A 20,932-nucleotide genomic window follows, 5' to 3' on the forward strand; every position below is an offset into this window, starting at 1 on the left:
TACCATATAGTTATTCTATAAAACGTTTAACAGTTAAACTAACACTGTTGTATTAAACGCCACTGTTTTAACAAAACTAGGACAAGGCATATTATTTTATAATACTTTTATAGAAGTAGCTGTTGTGATTCAGCAAAACGTTCACAACTACAAATTTAGCAATAACTTAATTTCTTATTTTCTCTGCTTGTGATGTATTTGTTAATGTATTTGGTTTTTTGGTTATTTTTTTAGAGACTTTTATACGTTTAATTCTATTGTCGTTTATAGGCTTATAACGCAAGGCGGTATTTTTTTTCTTCTTGACGAACTTAAACAACAAATATTACATGTATATTATTGTAATGCCGTTTAAAAAGTTTTTTATCACTAATAATAATTTCAACAATAAAATTAAGCAGCGGAAGTTGTCATTCTACAGCTTCCGGGTTACAGAGTTACTCGCGACATCATGGGACGAGAGTCTCGGTAAGTCTTTACATATTAGTTCACTTTTATTTCATTTGTATTTTAAATGACATATTTAATACTTGTCAGTAAACTATTAGTTACTATTATTGTAAAAATCTTAGTGGAGTCCATGTCTTTAAATAGACAGCAGAGTTTGTGTGAGAGAGCTCTGTGCTAGCTGAACAACAAACAATGATTTCAGACTGAATTTATTATATTTATTGCTCTTTACGAAGCTCTCAGCTTGTGATTAATACACATATTTTATATGTGTTACAAGTGATTGTATGACGTTTTTTACTATTAAGAAGAGTAAATGTAATATTATATAACCAGGGTTGCCAACTCTGACGCATTTGGCGTGAGACGCACGCTACGGAGCTCTATTATGCTTTCACTCTGCCAAAATAAATCTCACGACAACAAACAAATCCAGCCTAAAGAAAATATAGCATAGCCAGAAATCTGCTTATATGACTGTCGTTGTGTCAGGATGGAGTGTAACTGTTCTGCGTAAGCTTAATACCTTCTTATCTGGACACATTTGAAACGGCGGAAATGTATCCGTCGCAATTTGACAAGTGCGCGGTCAGTGGCGGACCGACCATCTAGAGCACCGGCGGGATGTTTCCTGGTGTGCCGCTGGCAATGTGAGCCGATGTGTTCTGTGACTACAAATGATTCAGTGTTTGCCCAGAATTCCTATCAGGAAATTTTGACACCGCAAAATAGCCATTACATTTTACCAGTCTTAAGTTCCTGGACAGAACAAACTCACACTAAAGGCTAAAACAGATGGTGATATGAATTTTAAATAAAATAAGTTATTGAGATCATAAAGTGAAAAAAGTAAATAAAAATGTGTAAATTATGCAACACAGAAACAACATGATACATGATACAAAACATGCAAAACATTAAAAATATTTTTTATTAATAATAGAAATATGGACTAAGTAATACATTCAATACATTTAAAATTGTATGTATTGTAAAAGTTGTGTATTAATCTCTTAATTGTCCTTAGGGTTAGGATTGTGAAAAGATGAATTTGAACATCATACAGTCACTGGTGAACAGGGTTCAGATATTTCACTGAAGATCAGTGAATAGTTTAATGACTTATGCTGCCTTCACGTGCTATCGCAATTATGGTAAATACCAAAATCCCACTTGGAAAATGCACATGAACACCCCTCATGTGGTATTTTCCACTGGACAACTCGTAAAATATTTTGATGCCCGAGTTGCCGAGATGAGATTACCTTTGACCTTTTCAAAATGGCGGAGAGCAGCAGCAACGTCGTGAATGGTTGAATGACAACAAAAGCAATGGTAAATACCAGTTCACAAATGGAAAATGCACTTGAACGCAGCAAACTGGTAAATTCTAGTTCACAAATGGAAAATGCACCATAGCACGTGAAGGCAGCATTAGAACAAGCAAGAAACCATTATCACAAAACATAAAGACTTTTATTGATTGACCAGGTCCCCAGTGAGTCTATAAACCTAGGAAATATGAAAAAGATCAACCCAGTAACTTTGTTTTGGTAAACCTCAAACATTGCTAAACATTCTCTGCAAGCATGTAAAAAATTAGGTTGTTCAGATTTCGCCTGTTTTGTGACATAGGTAGCGAGTCTTATTACAATAATACTGCCACCTTAATCTGCAGAGAAACAGAAAATATTTGACCGCACAATTGAGTTTAAATGAAAAAAAAAACACAATCATTGCGATCAGTGTTTGCATTTTATCAGCTCTTTTGCATTTTAAAGGACACACCCAAAAATGGCACATTTTTGCTCACACAAAGTGCCAATTTTAACATGTTATAGTAAATTATCTGTGGGGTATTTTCATATAAGAGCAAAAACTTCTTATGAGCGAAAACTTCATATAAGCACCTCTGGGACACCAAAGATTTATTTTACATCTTAAAAAAATCTCATATCACATTAAGAATCAGGTGTATGTAACTAGGGATGGGTAGATTCCCTAATTCTATGACCAAGGCATGTCATGAAAGTCAATGTAAAAAGGTAAAGCTATCCTCCACCAAGTAATTTCAAATCCATGAGTGTCGAAGGAAAAAACATGTGGGTGGATCCAAAGCATTTACTGGTAGTAGATGCCATTTTCTTGTATTCTGGTGCTTTTTCATTAAAATATTGCTTTAATAACCTAAAAGCTTTGCTTACCTTGTTGTGTCGTGGGAGAATAGTTGGCAAAAGTAATGAAAAGACGAAATGGAGTTTAAATTATATGGACTATTGATGCACCAATATATCAACTGATGATGCTATGCTTCTTAACCCATTTCCACCTGATGCTGCGCCCAAACATTATATCTACCACCACGCAGCATCAGGCGCAAATGGGTTAATGAATTATGCTGAAATGCAGCTACATCCAAAAGCCAGAGGGCGCTCTCATGCAGAAACTCAATATGCGCCTTAGATGAAGAACCATACACACGCAGCTATGACACGTAGCTCCAGGAAATGGCTTAAGGATATATTTATAGCCTTTTCAGGTATTTTCATGATATTAAAGAATATGTATAATGATTAAGTTACATCTTAAAAAAATCTCATATCACATTAAGAATCAGGTGTATGTAACTAGGGAACACCACGAACCACTTGGTGAGTAGTACAGTTTTGAAAATGAACGTTAAGTGTTGTTTTAATGACATGTTTGTGCATGGTCATTGACTTCCATTCTGAAGCAGTCAAGAGACGCTTCTAAACGAGTCAAAAACTCAAGACACGACCCACTGTCAAAATGTCTGTGTCCATCACTGTAGTTCATCCAAAACAAACCAGAAATGAGACTCAAATTGTTAAATACCGGAATTATCCTTTAAGGAAGCAGCAGCAGGGAAGGAGTGGAATGGAGTTTAATTTATTAGGGTATTCCTCTAGTGGAATGGATTTGACTGATGGTACTCTGACAAGTGTACAGACAAATGAGCTAAATTGGAGAAAAACTGAATGGGTCCAATATCCAAATTCATTAGTCTTAAAGTGGTCTTATAATGGTTCTGACGCTTATGTACAAATCCAGTGTGTGGAAATTATCTGTACCATATTAAATTGCAAGGCATCATATTTTTCCATTGCATCATACTGCACTAAATGACATAGTGTTGAACCGAATCAAAATCGGACTGCAGTGCATCATAATGGGGTAAATCGCATTGTATCGCATCGGTAGCTGGTTCATATGTTTAATGTATTGTATCATAGGCTATGCATCTGCATCAAGATGCGTATCGCATCGGACTCAGTCATGGAGATGCACATCCCTAATGTAAATTTATGAGCTGGGTTATTTTAATCTTGGTTGCGAACTTTCTCAAAAAAATTTTCATGTGAAATAATCTGTTCGTGGCAGTTAAAAACTTCCTCTTCCAAAATTTTCTGCATTTTCTTGATTTTGCAAGAATGTAAACGTTTGATCGCAACTGAAATGTGTACTGACGTGAAAAAATACATTTAAACCATTTCTCATATTGCAGCCATTACAGGAAGCGATCAGGTTCGAGGGGGAGGTCCGGCAGCAGATCTAAGAGCAGATCGCCAGACTCAAAGCGCTCCAAGAAAGATGATCGGGCTGGGTCACGGAACCGTGAGCGAAGCAGAAGAGAGAGATCACGCAGCCGAGACCGCCGAAGATCACGATCCAGAGACAGAAAGAGACCTAGGTCACACACAACCCCTATTCTGAACCTCTACCGTTTGTGTGTCACAGATAACTCTAAAAAAGTTTTTTCTTTATTTTTCAGTATTTGTTTATCTTGTAATATTGCTTTATCTCTGTAAAGTAGATCCATCCATCTGGCCATTATGTTGCAGTATTTATAACATACCTGCCTTGTGCTTTTCTAGGCGCTCAAGGAGTAGGGACAGGAGGCGCTCAAGGAGTCGAGACCGCAGGAGGAGCAAGAGCAGGAGCAGGGGAAGGAGGTCAACATCTAACACGCATACACACAACATCCACAATCAACAAAACATTTCAGTTTTTTTCTCACTGTGTGTTTCATTTTATTGATTGTTTGTCTAATGTACTGCTGAAAATTATAGCAAGGAGAAGGTGGAAAATGGAGACCAGTCTACAGATAAGAAGAAAATTAAGGAGGAAAAAGAAGAGGAGAAGGTTGAAGATGTAAGTATCTGTGATTTGCTGGGTTATGTTTAAATCAGAAAGAATTATCAACGATTTTTGCGTAGAGCAAAGGTATGCTTTAAATTAATGCATTTCTTTATTGTTATTGTTGTGCCGACCATACAGATCTCATCATAAAGCTGCTTCATGAGGATTTTCTAATAAATTTTGTATCATGTTAATACGCCAAACTCTGAAGACCTTAGATTAGATTAGATCCCATACTTTGTTGTAAGATCATTTGAGTACGGTTTGGTCTTTCAAAAATTATTTCAATTGTTTGTTGTGAATATCTATAATGATATAGATAAACACTTTGTGCAAAATTGAAAGAATGTTCTAGAAATTTGAAAAGTAGATTTATTTTTATGAAATTCTGCTATTACATGATTGATTCAGATTAGTATCTGATCATTTTCTAAAGGCGGGCTGCATTATCTCTCAAAGCCAATGTTGCAATTTTAAATCACCTAACACACCCCTACCCCAATAGAATCTGGATCTTCTTTTGATAGACCCTCCCCACACATATGCAACCCAGGCAACTATGTCGGTTAGTAGATACGCCCCTTACTGCTGATTGAAAAATCATGCACCCCGCCTTTAAGTAACCTACCAATTTGTAAAGTTTAGGACTTAGAGTTTCCCAACGATGATTATTTTATGCTGTCTTTCTATGCATTCATCTACATTTTAATTGTTCAGTATCTAGATTTCTCTGAGATTGTCACCTGGTAAGACAAAATGTTGATCTGTAATTTCTAGGGGGGGGGGGGGGGGACTGTCGTTGTTGTTAATACAAACTCAAAAGCAAACAGTAACGCTGCTATTTAGTTTTCCTATACATCGGCAATGACCAATGTCTTGATGGTAGGATTTTAGGGATTCGAAGTAAGATAATCTCAGGTTTGGTGAAATGCATTTATTAATTGTCATCATAGTTGAATAAGTGATAAACTTGGAAAACTATTAATTTTACAGCAAGAATTTGACCAGAACACTTTGGAGGAAGAGATGAGGAAGAGAAAAGAGCGTGTGGAGAAATGGAGGGAGGAACAGAGGAAGAAAGCCATGGAGAACATTGGAGAACTCAAAAAAGAGCTGGAGGAGATGAAGCAGGGGAAGAAATGGAGTCTGGAGGATGATGATGGTCAGATTTGATAATCACACAGACCTAAACTTAGTCCCATCTTTACAATCTTTAACCCAGAGCCAATGGGTTGAATCTGGGACTTTCCTTATAACAGGAGTTTAAATGGCCTTTTTTGTGTGTTCAGATGATGATGAGGAGCCTTTAGCCCCAGTGGATCAGGAAGAGGAAGAGGAGGAGGAGGGAGATGAAGAAAAGGACAAAGTCACAGAAACAGAGACCTCCACACGTATGGAGGAGGAAACTGGAGAGGAGCTGGACCCTCTGGATGCCTACATGGAGGAGGTGAAGGAGGAAGTCAAGAAGTTCAACATGGGCACCATGAAAGGAGGAAATGACAAGGTCAGAAAACAAGTATTTTTGTAATGTGCCTTTATTATCTTTTTATTGTTCAATCACAATTTCATTCAAACGTGCGTTTTCATGTGGACACAAAAAGAGATGTCTGTTTTTAACTTAAGATGACTTGTAATATTATGCTTGGTACTTTATTCCATTTGCTGTAAAGTGGAAATAAAGCTGTCTGTAGAGGTTTTTTGTAAACCAGACTTCCACGTCGTGTTTGTTGTTATTACTGTATGTGAGTTTTCATTGAAGTCCATTTACTAAATAATATAAACTTGAGTGAGTGAGTGACTGTTTCATTTCCACTTTAAATGTATGGAAAAGTGCAGCATAAAAATTCTGATCCTCTTTAGTCTCTTGTGGAAAAGCATCATACTGTACTTCTTTGAAACCATTGTGAATAAATCCCGATAAAAGAGTTTGTTATATAATGTTTTCATCATCGTTGCAGCAGACTTGAGAACAGTGATTTGTGTTTTAACAGAAAGGAGGTATGACTGTGACGAAAGTGGTGACTGTTGTGAAAACAAAGAAGATGCCCCACACTAGCAAGAAGAAAGGAGAGCTTATGGAGAATGATCAGGATGCCATGGAGGTACATTCACACTACTGAAAGTCTAAAACTTCACAGCTTACTTTTTAACCCCTTTTAACATGGAGATATGTTTTTCTGAAGATCTCTGATGACTTTTTTATCAGTAAAGCCCAGCTTTATGTATTCACATTCCGAGTTGATTCTTGAGTTGTTACTAGGGTCTGATTCAAGGATAAAATTTTCCAGCTTTTCAGCATTGGGTTGTATTCACACGGAAGGCTCACTGGCAGTTTTCCAGAATTAAAGCCCAGTGTGAATGTAGCTGTACATTTCTTTGTATTGACCATATTACAAATGATGCTAAACACCACCTCTGTCAGAAATGAGCTAATGACCGATTAACCTAATGCTCTCGGCAAGTATTATGAAAATGAGCAGGATTGGTCCATAAGGTTAATGCAATATTATATTCCCTTTATAGATGCCAAATAGCATATTACATCACATGTAACCCAGTTATATATATACATACATACATACATACATACATACATACATACATACATACATACATACATACATACATACATACATACATACATACATACATACATACATACATACATACATACATACATACATATATATATACATATATATATACAACCGTTCTTTCTGGTTCTCGAATCTGATTGGCTAAGAGCTATGAATCTCAATCGGAAGTGATTATTCCGTCAAAGATCAGCGCTCTTGGATGTTACGTTAAACTTAATGGGAGTGATGTCTTGTCACATCTTGTGGACGATTAACACTTGGAAAGAATAATGTAAACACTCATTTTTTCCGGAGCGATATTTCTTTTCAGAACGTGAAAACACCGTGGAACTGCAGGTAAGCACCGCAGCTTTTAAATGTGGACATTGATCATTTATTTTATCGTGATGTGACTATTAAAACATGTTATGAGATATTGCCACTGATATATTTATAAGCATCATGCAAAAACATCTCTCTGACCCTTATAAAAAACAGTTTTATATAGTACTGATAAGACCAAAGTCTAATAATAATCGAGTGCTCGTATCGCGTTAAGATTAAATGGGAAACCAATAGTAACATTATATAAGTATAGTTTTATTAACTTTTACCTCGCGCCAAAACAATAACAACAAAAAAGACACTAAATATGAATAAGAAAACAAGTAATAGTTTCATCATGACACCAAATACTGCTGATTTGATCTCATTTTTGACCATCAAACACAGACAAGGCCAACATCAGAGCCAGGGAATCCCTGTCAGAGATGTAGCCCAAAGAGGGCGGTGGTCAGCGGGGCAAGTGAACACTGACGTCCGCTCATGCTCTGGTTCTCATAGGTACCGAATCTTACTAAGCAAACGTTTAAACAGGCGCTATCTTTACTAATCGACTGCAGATTTAAATATAATACATATATATTCTCGACTGAACTAATCTTAAAACTACACTTTGTGACCAAGAAACGGTAATATAAAGAAACGGCTATTCCTTCCACTGAGTTCTTATGAGATTCAAAGCAGCCGAAAGTTTTACCTGTCATTCTGGCCGCCCTTAAATCCGTGGCGGAAGAAAGTAGTTCCCAAACAAAGAGGCTTTTAAAATAACTCCGTTGTTGTTTTCTAGTTTTCGTTTTTCAAACATGTGCCGTCGAACTGTTGTATAAAAGCAATATCGCTCTCGGATATATAGCTCTAATATACAACAACGCTCTCCTCTCACTTGTATGATGTCACAGCTGTAGGCAGCGCAAATATAACGACATGCCTATAATCCCTCCCACTGCTAAGTGATACTAATCTCAATGGAAAAGCTAACCACGCCCAAGTGAGGTGAGCTGACCCGACCCAAACTAAACTAAACCGTGGGGTACTATGCAATGGAAAAGCGCCATTTGTGTTTTTATCATTTAAATTTGGTGGTTAATAACACATTTTTTTTCTGCAGTGTGACAAATTCAGAACACATGTTTAATATTGCTTTACACTGATTTAAATATTATATTGGTACACTAGAGGCAGGAGATGTCATTTGGCACTGAACAGACATTAAAAAATGAAATGAAGGGGGCAGAGTTCCCAAATATATAAATTCAAACAAATGAAAAATCACAGAGTGAGTTAAGTGAAAAACAGGAAACCAAACTTTGCAGTTTTGTGGCAAAAAAAATATTTTTTTTTTACTTTGTTAAAAAAAAGTTTTTTTACTTTGTTTGTTTTGTGCCGTGTGTGTTTTAGTATTCATCAGAGGAAGAGGAGGTGGATCTGCAGACGGCCCTCACAGGCTTTCAGACCAAACAAAGAAAAGTCCTGGAGCCTGTTGATCATAAGAAGATTGAATACGAGTCCTTCCGCAAGAACTTCTACGTGGAAGTGCCGGAGCTGGTCAGGATGTCACTTGAGGGTACAGTCAAAAAAATCTTATTAAAGCTAAACACATTTATTGATAAGGAACTGCAACATATCACTTAAAAATACATTTTCTTTTAACTGTATTTCATGCAAACGTAATGTACATTATATTCAGGCAGGTTAGAGAAGAGTTGTGGGTCATTTTATGATTCAATTGATTTATACAATGTGAATGTAAACACGCTGACATTTTTTTTACTGGGAGGCCAAACTAAATTTGAGGCCGTCGCAACATTAGCAAGAATGACTTTTTTTATAAACGCAAAAGGAAAAGCTTTTCTGTTTTTCAATACATCGCTGTCATGTAAACATAGGCTTACATTTGTTCTTCAAAAGCAATTTCAGGAAGAATGAACAACATATTTCTAACTAATAATTAAACCTATCATTACTTGTATTTCTTAACTCTTTCCCCACCAGCGTTTTTAAAAAAAGTTGCCAGCCAGCGCCAGCATTTTTTATGATTTCAAATGTTCTTCTTTATATATTTAAAGATACAATATATCAAATGAAAGAACAGACCCTCTGCTCTAAAAAAAAGTATCATACAAATAAATACACATTTTTGAGCAAAACGCTAAAATAATTGCATTTTTGTGAAGGGTTTTTGATAGATATCAGATTCAGAGCCATGATCAAAACATAGACAGAGTTTAAACTGTTTGCCCTAAGGGAATACTTGTGAGTAAGAGTGCCACCTGCTGGAGAATAGCCGAAATACGGATTGCCAGAAAAACTTGTCATTGGCAGGGAAAGAGTTAAGTTCAATGTCTGTCTTGGTTATTTAAAAAAATATCAAGGTTATATTTTCATGTAATTTTTTATGTAGAAAATGGTAAATCTGTGACTTGAGCTGGGTTTTCATGTAAGTGTTTTTTGTTTGTTTCAGAGGTGAGTGAATACCGCCTGGAGCTGGAGGGCATCACAGTCAAAGGCAAAGGATGTCCAAAGCCCATCAAAGCCTGGGTTCAGTGTGGGATATCCATGAAGGTTCTGAATGCACTAAAGAAGTGAGTTCTGCTTGATCAATCATATTTCCTAAAATTTTTTTATACCGATCAGCATTTAAACATTTACACCTGGAAAATAAATGAATTCTAACCGAACTTTCTTCAACTATGTCAAAAAGACACAATTATGAAAAACCAACCCCAATCCAAGCCCAGGCCATACCGGCCATCATGTCAGGGCGCGACCTCATCGGCATCGCTAAGACAGGAAGTGGAAAGACTATCGCCTTTCTCCTACCCATGTTTCGCCACATATTGGACCAGAGACCTTTAGGGGAGGGTGAAGGTCCCATCTGTAAGTCCTCTTCATCTGTTTATTGATCATATTCATCAGGATAATAATCTCTAGATAACAATGAGTTTTGTCTCATTAAGGTGTGATAATGACCCCTACACGAGAACTGGCTCTGCAGATCACTAAAGAGTGCAAGAAGTTTTCCAAACCCTTGGGCTTGAGGGTGGTCTGTGTTTATGGGGGCACTGGCATCAGCGAGCAGGTACACACAGGCTTTGTGTTTCTAACTAAATCAGCTAAAACTTCACTCAGAATGTAGTGCAGAGTCGTTTGATATGTTACAGAAAGTTATCTGTTTGTTTTTTACAGATTGCTGAGTTGAAGCGAGGTGCAGAAATCATAGTGTGCACACCAGGAAGAATGATTGACATGTTAGGTGCCAACAGCGGTACGGTTATCATTCTTTCCTTGATAAAGCTACATGTGGTGTGTTGGGACTGTTTTGCATAATTCATTATATTAATTGGGAATGGTCTGGCGTAATACAATTAATGATAGCATCTGTGGCATAGTGATGATAAACACGTTTTTATTTTTCATTTTTTCAAAAGGAGCAAAACATTTTTACGATATATTTTTTTAAACCACTTTTTGATTCTTCAAAACAATGTTATTTTAATTTTATGTTGTGTTTACACCAGATGTGAATGAGGCATTAAGCGCAAGTGATTTACATGTTAAGTCAATGCAAAGATGCGATTGACATCCTGAGGTTAGTTTGCGCAAATGAGGCAACGCAAATTAAACATTCAGGCGTTTGATGAGTGTAACCTTTCAACCAAAGTGAAAAATAAGAACTTTGGTGAATATTCGTGCTGCGTTAACCAATCAGGTGCTTGCTCTAGTAGCGAGACATAGGCAGAAATACGAAACAACAATGGAGGACAAAATCATCTTTTCTGTATGTGGACACCCGCAGAGCTGTACGACATCTTCATATGTTTATAGAAACAGGAATAAAAGAGATCTTGCTGGGAAGAAAGTGCGTGATGAGGTTGAACAATCTGTTAAATTATAAAAAAGGAGGAGAATTGAATTAAATTTACAAAGACCAGGTGTCAATAAGGAGTTTTATCACCTCTTGTTTTAGAAATAGGTCACGCTGATAAATAACAAAACTGAAATAATTAAATTGATTTTTACATGTTATTGCAGCACAGGTTTGAGATCAGTAACATGAAGCATGTTGCACATTTTAAGAAAAAAAATTCTCAAAGACAAAATCCATTATACACTACAGGTTTATACATGAAGCTAAGTAAATAATAATTTCCTGTTTTTTATATCAAGTTATTTTGTTGCCATAATTTTGTTCATTTAAATATTTTAAATGAATAAAGCTGAAAATATTTAATCAATGTTGTGCCACAAATGCTGTCTTCTATATTAAACCAGTAAAATCTTTTCAAACCTCCAACAGTAATTGATGAATGAATATGAATATAACATCAGGTCAGTAGGTCAAGTCCAGTTATATTTACACCTGTTCTGGATGTATGCAGGAAGCTGTTTTATTGGCTTCATGTGCTGTAAGGAAAAAGGACACATTTTAGGTGTCCAGGAGTCACAGTAGGAAGTGTTTGTTTTGTTTCCACACATGCGAGGTAATCTGTAATATGTTTCTTTCATAGGTGAAAATCCGATCAGATAATGCTTGAGGCGCGTGGCTCCATCTCTTTTATTGTATGATGTGGCTCTATTGAATTTTACAGGTTCTCCATACCCCTGAGATGGTACGCAAGACAAGAAAAAACCTGCCAGGAATATCATTTAGGCCAAGAGTAGTTGGCTGTAGTGTTTGTACTGCTTGTAAACACTGCTGTCCATTACATTTATTTTCTCTGATTCAGTGTGTTTCTGTTTGGCCACTCAGGTCGAGTCACTAATCTACGAAGAGTCACATATGTGGTGATGGACGAAGCAGACCGCATGTTTGATATGGGCTTTGAACCACAGGTTTGTCTCTTATTTTACTTAGTAGCCGTGACAAACCAAAATAAATGATGCCAAAAATCAATGAATCGCTTGGGGCGCACTCACATTATCCAAACCAAACCATGCCCCAGCGCGATTGTCACCCCTCCCTACTCCCCCAGATGCACACCCTCACACTGTACTTCTTATCGATCCGAGGCCGGGCGCGCTTTCGTCATAAGATGCAATTGTTTTGAAAAAAGCAGGAAGTAAAGCTCTCTTTTAACACTGGAACCCACCGTAATGATAAGTCTGTGTTTTTTATTCTGAGTCATTTGGTGCGCGATTACAGACAGCCCTCTCACATGTCATCATATTGCTGAGTTGATCTGTCACGTGTGCAGCTCGGACATTCACGTTACCCCGCTGCTCGCAGCAAAAGGTTTTTACGGAGGCAGATGAAGGTGAGTGGTCGCGCAACTGACGTCTTCACCTTTTGAATCGTGCTCAGGCGTGATTGCGCTCACACCACAGCCTTCCGCGCCTGAGCCCAAGTGAACCGCGCTCCGGCCCACCTCTTCAACCCGGCCGTGGCGCGATTAACCAATCCGCGCCCAGGCACGGAACAGAGCGATCACACTAGTCAACCAAACCAGGCTTTGGGGGTCAAACGCGCCTGAGCGCTGTTTGGATAGTGTGAGTGCGCCCTTAGTCTCTGTTGCTGTATGTGTAGAGTTATGTTTCTAGTACATTAAATAGCATTCTGTTCCTCACACAAAGCTTCAAGAGAATTCATTGTAAGTGCATAAAAAGAGCTGTAATTTGTTGATTTGCAGGTGATGCGCATCATAGACAATGTTAGGCCAGACCGTCAGACTGTGATGTTCTCTGCCACGTTCCCACGAACTATGGAGGCCTTGGCCCGAAGGACCCTGTCCAAACCCATCGAGGTGCTTGTCGGGGGCAGGAGTGTTGTGTGTTCAGATGTGGAGCAACATGTGGTAAGTCATGATTTTAAAGTATTCAGTAGTTTGTAGGTAGAATAAACTTAAGAGGCTGTGACCTAGTCCACTGTACGTGTGCTCACAATATATGACCTTCATCATGTCATTTAATTCCCCCTATTTTGCCTTATCCAGAGTGCATAGTATAGGGAAGACTTCCCAATTTTGTTTTATTAAAATGGTACAAATTACAAACTCCTTTAATAGTGTTAAGTTACTATTTGATTGTATAAAAATGAAAGGACAATGCGTCTTATTTATTAATAATTGTGTACGTTTTCCGTATTTATATGCACATTTTCATTTTCATGACTCTCCGCAATTTGTTTTTATACTCGTTTTAAGTGAAGTGAATTTGCAGTGTTCTGAATGAGCTGCCGCGTACAAAAGGTTGATTATTTGTATAATAATACCCAAACCAGCTCCATATAAGGGCTTTCCGCATCGCTTGTCCACAGAAAATTTTAGAGCAGTCTGTCACCCAAGCAAAAGAGCGGTAAAGTTCTGTTTTGCTTTGCATTTTCGATTTGGGAGGTTTTGCTGTCAGTGGAAGAAGGCAGATGTGTTGTGTGTATGTGTAAAAAAGAAGTTAATGAGATGCAATAAGGAAGACCTTTCATATGACTTCACCAGAGACATTCATATGTATCTAAAATAAAACAGACAAGAGGCCTAGATCAAGCAGTTGATGTTTGGACTTCTAATTACTTTTTCATTTACATTATGTTAAGATTCTTCCTTTATATTTGTAGGAAAAATAATGTAGCCTATACAATACTGTTAATAATAATAATAATAACAAAGAGAATGTATGTAGTAATATATAGTATAGAATATAATGTCACGTAAATATTATATCAACATTATCTTATACATTATAATTATAGCCTATTTAGAAGAAATTGTATTCCAAAAAAGTTTGTTTAATCATGATTTGTTCGTAAAAACAAACTTTTGTGTGTATGCATGCTTGGTGAATGAGAACCATTGTGTCTCATGTGCTACCTTTTACATCTGACTTTAAAGCCTGTGTTGGGGCAAAGTAGAGAAATTCTGGGCAGTTTCATCTTTTAACACCACAGATATATCTGTGATAAGACACCATACAGAAGCATAGATAAAAGACAACAGAAAAAATGTAAAAGCAAAATCATGACAGAAAAGTTGTATCATCTCATGACATGATATGAACTAAAGTCCAGGTTGTTGATGGACACTTTGGTCGTCTGCTGCTTGAATAGATTGTAATCGAGGAGGAGAAGAAGTTCCTAAAGCTGTTGGAGATTCTGGGTCACTATCAGGAGAAGGGCGCTGTCATCATCTTTGTGGATAAACAGGAACATGCTGATGGGCTCCTCAAAGACCTGATGAAAGCATCTTACCCTTGCATGTCATTACACGGAGGTAAAGAGGGACACTTTCCTTATTGAAATGTCATGATGACACTGGCTTGAGAGGAGCGGCATTGGTTTCAGATGCAGTTTTTCAGTGCTAAATCTTGATGTGCGCAAAGGCATTTGAACCAGCAAATGTGATCTATCAAATTAAGCTAGTGTGATACATAAATGATACATACTGTGGTGGTGTTGTTTTTTTTACATAGGCATTGATCAGTACGACAGGGACAGCATCATCAATGACTTTAAGAATGGAGTGTGCCGGCTACTTGTGGCCACATCAGTGGCCGCACGAGGCCTGGATGTGAAGCACCTTATTCTGGTGATCAATTACAACTGTCCCAACCACTATGAGGACTACGTTCACCGCGCCGGGCGCACAGGCCGAGCGGGCAACAAAGTGAGTGAGAAGAATAGATATGTGACGTAGTTCATTTTGAAACTGAAGGAGACGGGTAACTCAAGTGTGAGTTTTCTTTTCTAGGGATATGCATACACCTTCATCACTATAGATCAGGCCCGATATTCCGGTGACATCATCAAGGCCCTGGAGCTGTCTGGATCTCCTGTTCCTGCAGAACTCGAGCTGCTGTGGACGAGCTTTAAAGAACAACAGAAGGCTGTAAGATCTTCTGCACTCTCATTTACCTTCATACTGGCAAAAGACTCCTACCACCAAATGATTTTAAAATCATATTGATCAGAATCTTTTGTTTACTTATTAGGGCTGTTAAATAAAATAATTTTAACGATATACCGCAATGCAAATGTGAACGATTACGGCATTGATGCCTAAAAATAATCAATTATTTTAAAGCAATGCTCACCCGTGTGAAGATCAACCTAAAGTCTTATTCTGAAGTCTAAGATGATGATCCTAAATAGCAACCCCCTTAAACTCCACTCATAACACCAGTTAGGATGTAATGTATATTGATTGGAGTGTGTCTTTGTTCCTACAGGAGGGCAAAAGTATCAAGAGCAGCAGCGGTTTCTCTGGGAAAGGTTTTAAGTTTGATGAGACTGAACATGCACTGGCCAATGAAAGGAAGAAGCTGCAGAAGGCTGCATTAGGCCTGCACGACTCAGATGATGAAGACACCGCCCTGGATGTAAGGTTTCTCTTTATCATGAGTCAAAGGATCCTGAGTCTGCCTTCATGGCACAGTCAGAGTTATATTCAGTGGTGTCCTAAATCTTTTCAACTTTTTAATGCTGTTGGATAGTGTCCCATTTTAAAGCCTCATAAAGCAAATCCATCCATCAAAAAATAATCCATACATTTATTAAATGTCTTCTGAAGTGAAGTGATGGGTTTTTGTATCATTTGTTTAGAGGTCAGCCCTCCACCTGCCATAGTTTATCAAATTTGAAATGTAATTTTTTTATTACAGAAAACCATCAAATGATGTTTCCATCCAGCCAGGGATTGCTGTTATATGAGTTTACTGAAGGGCATATGAGGTTTTTGTTTCACAGTTTTGTTGTTTATATTGCTGTGTCACTCCAGATTGATGAGCAGATCGAAAGCATGTTTAACTCAAAGAAGCGGGTGAAGGATTTCTCGGCTCCAGGCGGGGCAGCGGGAGCGCCTGCTGTCGGAGTAACTGTCACTTCCGTGTCAGGCCAGAGTAGTGTGGCAGCCCCATCTGCTGGAAACATCCAGAAACTAGAAATGGCCAAAAAACTCGCTCAAAGGATACAAGTGCAGAAGAATCTTGGTGCTGAAGCCCAGGTAAAGTAAAGAAAAACTGTTACATTATACCTTTCAAATTTCCCTTGTTGGAATTTTATTCTGAAGAAAACTAAGATTTTATTAAATGTTTCACAATGATAATGATGATCACATTACGAAAGCAAAATGGGTTGGCTTGAATATTTATTCATAAAGTTAATGTATTAATCTTTTTTTTGATAAATGTTATAAATACATTTTAGGACGTGATGCAGCAGGCGACGAACGCCATCCTGAGAGGCGGTACGATGATCGCTCCCTCTGTCTCGGCCAAGACCATCGCAGAACAGCAGGCAGAGAAGATCAACGCCAAACTCAACTACACACCTGTAGAGAAACTTGACGAGGAGAGACAAGCAGCCGAGGCAGCAGACACTGTGAAGCGATACGAGGAGGAGTTAGAAATCAATGACTTTCCACAGGTGCTTCTGCCAAAATAATTATTTTTCAAAACCTGTTGTTCATGTTATTACAGAGCAGCTTTAAAGAAAATCATAGCTTGCTATGTAAAGCCCCCAGTGGGCAAGTAGGGTGACAGTTAGAGATGTTAACCTAAAAAATGCACTTTTTAATAATGTGTGTCTATCAGAAAATTAGTCGCCTGTGTGTGTGCAGAAACATCCTGTTATTACACAAATCCATCTATTCTTCTTTGTGTAATCTCCTTTAATCTGCAACAGTCGCACAGGCTGTTGGGATCCCCTATCAATGTGATGTCACATTGATTTTATCAAAGCACATTTGTAAACGTTCTACTTTGCATACGGGGAGGGGAACAGAAGCTTTTTTTGCATTTAAAGAGACACACACAAAACCAGCATGCTTTTCATTGCAGCCACAAATGGCCATGTTCAACATCGTATATTGAAAGATTTGTGGTGTATTTTGAGCTGAAACTTTACAGACACTATTTTAATATAGCTGAAAACACCTAGGTTAGGGGCCTTTTAAGAAATAAACGGAGGGGAATATTTGAGGAGTCCTCCTCTGCTGTTCAAATGAATGGCAGATATTAATATTGAAGTCTTGTGGTGTATTATAAGTTCGTTTGTGTGTATCGGGAGGGCCGAGTAGTGGTTAATCATTATTTGTTTTGCAGACGGCTAGATGGAAAGTCACGTCTAAAGAGGCCCTTCAACGCATCGGCGAGTATTCGGAGGCGGCCATCACTATAAGGGGAACATACTTCCCACCAGGAAAGGAACCCAAAGAGGGAGAACGCAAAATCTACCTGGCTATTGAGAGTATGTCTGTTTAAATGACTGTTTGCTTTGTATTGCGGTTTCATTTTGAAATATCTGTTGGGCAGAGTTGTTAGTTAAGTAGGTAAAAGTATTACAGCTTACATTTGGATTCTGCTTAGACTGATCACATCCTATCAGCTTTGACAAGACACTGCTTAAGAAATACATCAGACTTTGTTTGCAAAGATAGTTATTAAACAATCTAACGTGAAAGTGAGACATATTTGTCAAGTATGGAACACACACTCGAAATGTGACCTTTGCATTTAACCCAACCCTTAGCATTAAACACACACCTGGAGCAGCTACAACTACCCCTCAAACATACACGAGTACATTTATACATTTACACATCAAACCCTTTTGTATGCAAGTCGTCTGTCTACACATATATAGTGCATGTTAGGGATGCACTGATATATTGGTACCTATAATTGGTGTCCCCCATCAAACGATTGTTTAAAAAGAGCTGATGATCAGGGCATATTAACTCCTAGCAATTGAAAGGGGCAGAATGCATCAGAACTGTGTGATTATTTTGAATTGGAAGACTATAGGCGGTTTTCCATTGCATTTTACCCCACAGGTCGGGTCAGCTACTTTTGGGGGGGGTTCCACTGGGTACAGTATGTAGTACCCAATACATTTTTTTTGGTCCCATCTCAGTTGGGGTTCAAAGAGAGCTGAGCTGATATTAAAATGTGAGGTGAAAACACTGAAGACCATTGATTGGTCAGAGAGAATCGTCACTACCAGCCTCATTGCTAAATGCAAGATTAGCTTTACCTGCGTGCTGTCTCGAGTAAACCTGTTATCTGTGCTTTGTTGTAAGTTCCCAAACTCCCTTTATAGTGGATGATTAGGAACACCACATCAGTGTTTTCCTGCATACTGCTTGTATGCACGCCATTTTTGCAACTTAAATGAGGCTCAGCTCAGTGTCAATTTTGATTTTGTGGCAGACTGACAAATAAATTAATGAATGGGAAACACTGCATTCCAACAATGCTATCTGTTGCTACCTCTCACTTTGTATGATGTCACAGCAGCAGCGCAAATACCCCCCCCCCCCCCACTAACCAAGGTGAGCTGGCACGATCTGATGGAAAAGCACCATATGACAACAGAATTGCAGTTTGTATGCTCTGCACTTCTAGAATTTCATGACATCATAATTTGAAACTTGATATCAGTAGGTTTCATTCTAATGATGTCACTCTACATATGATTCGAGAAACACCGAATACAGACCCACCTGAAACATACAAATACATCGGAAATAGTTAAACAGACATCCGTGTGCATTACAAAAACAGACTCACGAGTTTGATAGAGTGATGAAACATAAATAACAAACTGCAAACCTAGCATTGCTTGCAGAAAAGATGGGCAACTGATTTGATGTCTTTGTTATCTTGAAAATTAAAGCAAGATGAAGTGTTTCAATATATACGTTTCATGTAGTGGCATAGTTAAATGTGGTTGTCTTTTAGTTTTAATAACTTTATGGTGAACAAATGGGAATTTGATGTATAACTTATATGTATATATTTTTAAAGGTGCTAATGAGCTGGCTGTCCAGAAGGCAAAAGCAGAAATCACACGTCTCATCAAAGAGGAACTCATCCGCTTAGTAAGTTCAGTTCTCTTTGACTTTTTATTGTCCGTAAATGTTTTAGCATAACCCTTTGTTGATAATGTTACATTCTACCAAATGACCTCATCTGCCATTAAGGTGCTGAGATATATTAAAAGAACACAGGGCCTTCTGGCTCAAGTTAACCTTTATATCTGTTGCATTCTGGTTTTGAGAGATGATTTGAGTGCCCAGACAAAGTTAAACAAAGTCTACCTCAAATTCTGGTTGCTAAGCAGTTTGAAGGCTGTTACTAAATGACTGCATGTTGTTGGCTTGAGTCAAAGATGCTGAGTTCAGCATTTGATCTGTCTGACCCAGTAACAGCACATCTCTGTAAATGCTAAAGTATAAATTGTCCATTATGCAAAAGTACAATATGTTAGATTTTTTGGGGGAGAAAAATGAGCAGTAGTGGAGCTTCAGTGCTAAAGCACCACTTAAAAATTTATTAATTGTTGAATTGAATATATTTTGACCTTAAAATGCTTTTTTTTTGTCTTTTTCACATTTCAGCAAAACTCATACCAACCAACCAGCAAGGGCCGATACAAGGTTTTGTAGTGCAGAAAGCAGAGGATTATCCCTTGTTTCTCCTTTTCAACAATACAACGCTTTTTGTTTTGTGAGACGATTTTGCTACCTTGAAATTTCTGACACATTTATTCTTTTAGTATGTATACATCATGCTAAATGTTTTAGAAAATGTCATGTTAACTGCATAGTGAACTTCATTTGGAAATAAAGTGTTTTTCCTCAAGTATGTTTGCTGTATAATATCAATCAGTCCACTGTATTTGCTTTTAGAGTTTTAACTTTGCCGTAAGTACATGAAATGAGTTGTATGTTTAATATTTCTATGATGTCCTGAGTTCATGTGCATACATATACATCAGTCTGCTCTTAACACTTTACAGATGATTGCCAGTGTAATTTTATGCTGTAGTTTTTATTATTTTACATTAAACTCGTTGTCGCAAAAATGCAAATAAATTGAGTTTCTAATGGGTAACATGTTGGTTTAAACAAACAATACATTTAATACAATTTCTTTCCACACATTACACAGTAATGAAAGCCACAATCAATACTGCACTTTTACACAAATAAAAAACTGAATACTGAACACTTCATATGTAGTTAATGTTATGTAATAAACTTATCAACTGTATAATCATTCATTTATAATCGTAAAATAATGGTTATCACATGTATAACCATTACATCATCACATGATAACAGTTGTCATCATTTACACCACGGGTCTGTTGAATGCTATATTCTGATTGGTTGAGAAATAGGCACCAGAGCAATGTTTGTGGTAACCGTGGTATAAGAGGAATAATTGACTCCGGTCCTTTGAATTATTTGAAAATAATGCACAGTCCGCTTCGCGTCGTGCCGCATTGCACCTTGGGTGTGCATTATTTTCTTATAATTCAATGGCCTGTCGTCAATTATTTCTTACTTATGCAGAGCATTATTACAAACCAAGTCGTTTTTCGTCTCTGTGTATCATCATCGCTCGCATTCGATATATCGTTAAAAGTGTCGTGTGTCGGACATTGGTTGATATCAATTCTTGGACAAACAATT

General features: G+C 37.6%; 1 protein-coding gene across 1 annotated transcript; it reads left to right on the plus strand.

Annotated features, from left to right (window-relative positions):
* The first annotated feature begins 349 nt into the window (after positions 1-349).
* On the plus strand, positions 350-20,101 carry ddx46 (DEAD (Asp-Glu-Ala-Asp) box polypeptide 46). Its single transcript, XM_065287665.2, has 23 exons — positions 350-468; positions 3,977-4,162; positions 4,347-4,424; positions 4,542-4,623; positions 5,605-5,773; positions 5,901-6,115; positions 6,603-6,713; positions 8,928-9,093; positions 9,991-10,111; positions 10,231-10,406; positions 10,487-10,608; positions 10,716-10,794; positions 12,280-12,362; positions 13,157-13,321; positions 14,566-14,728; positions 14,928-15,121; positions 15,206-15,343; positions 15,684-15,833; positions 16,232-16,456; positions 16,660-16,878; positions 17,556-17,700; positions 19,260-19,333; positions 19,853-20,101. Exons 1-23 carry the CDS (start codon positions 452-454, stop codon positions 19,898-19,900), a joined length of 3,126 nt encoding a protein of 1,041 aa, XP_065143737.1. The 5' UTR covers positions 350-451; the 3' UTR covers positions 19,901-20,101.
* Positions 20,102-20,932: the final 831 nt, after the last annotated feature.

This window comes from Paramisgurnus dabryanus, chromosome 18, assembly GCF_030506205.2.
Source record: "Paramisgurnus dabryanus chromosome 18, PD_genome_1.1, whole genome shotgun sequence".
Lineage (NCBI taxonomy): Eukaryota > Metazoa > Chordata > Actinopteri > Cypriniformes > Cobitidae > Paramisgurnus > Paramisgurnus dabryanus.

Bases quoted from the DNA above. Each gene is read 5' to 3' on its own strand.
- ddx46 (XM_065287665.2), top strand. The intron at 4,624-5,604 runs GTAAGTATCTGT...TTAATTTTACAG, and splicing joins AAGAGGAGAAGGTTGAAGAT to CAAGAATTTGACCAGAACAC. The intron at 10,609-10,715 runs GTACACACAGGC...TGTTTTTTACAG, and splicing joins GCACTGGCATCAGCGAGCAG to ATTGCTGAGTTGAAGCGAGG.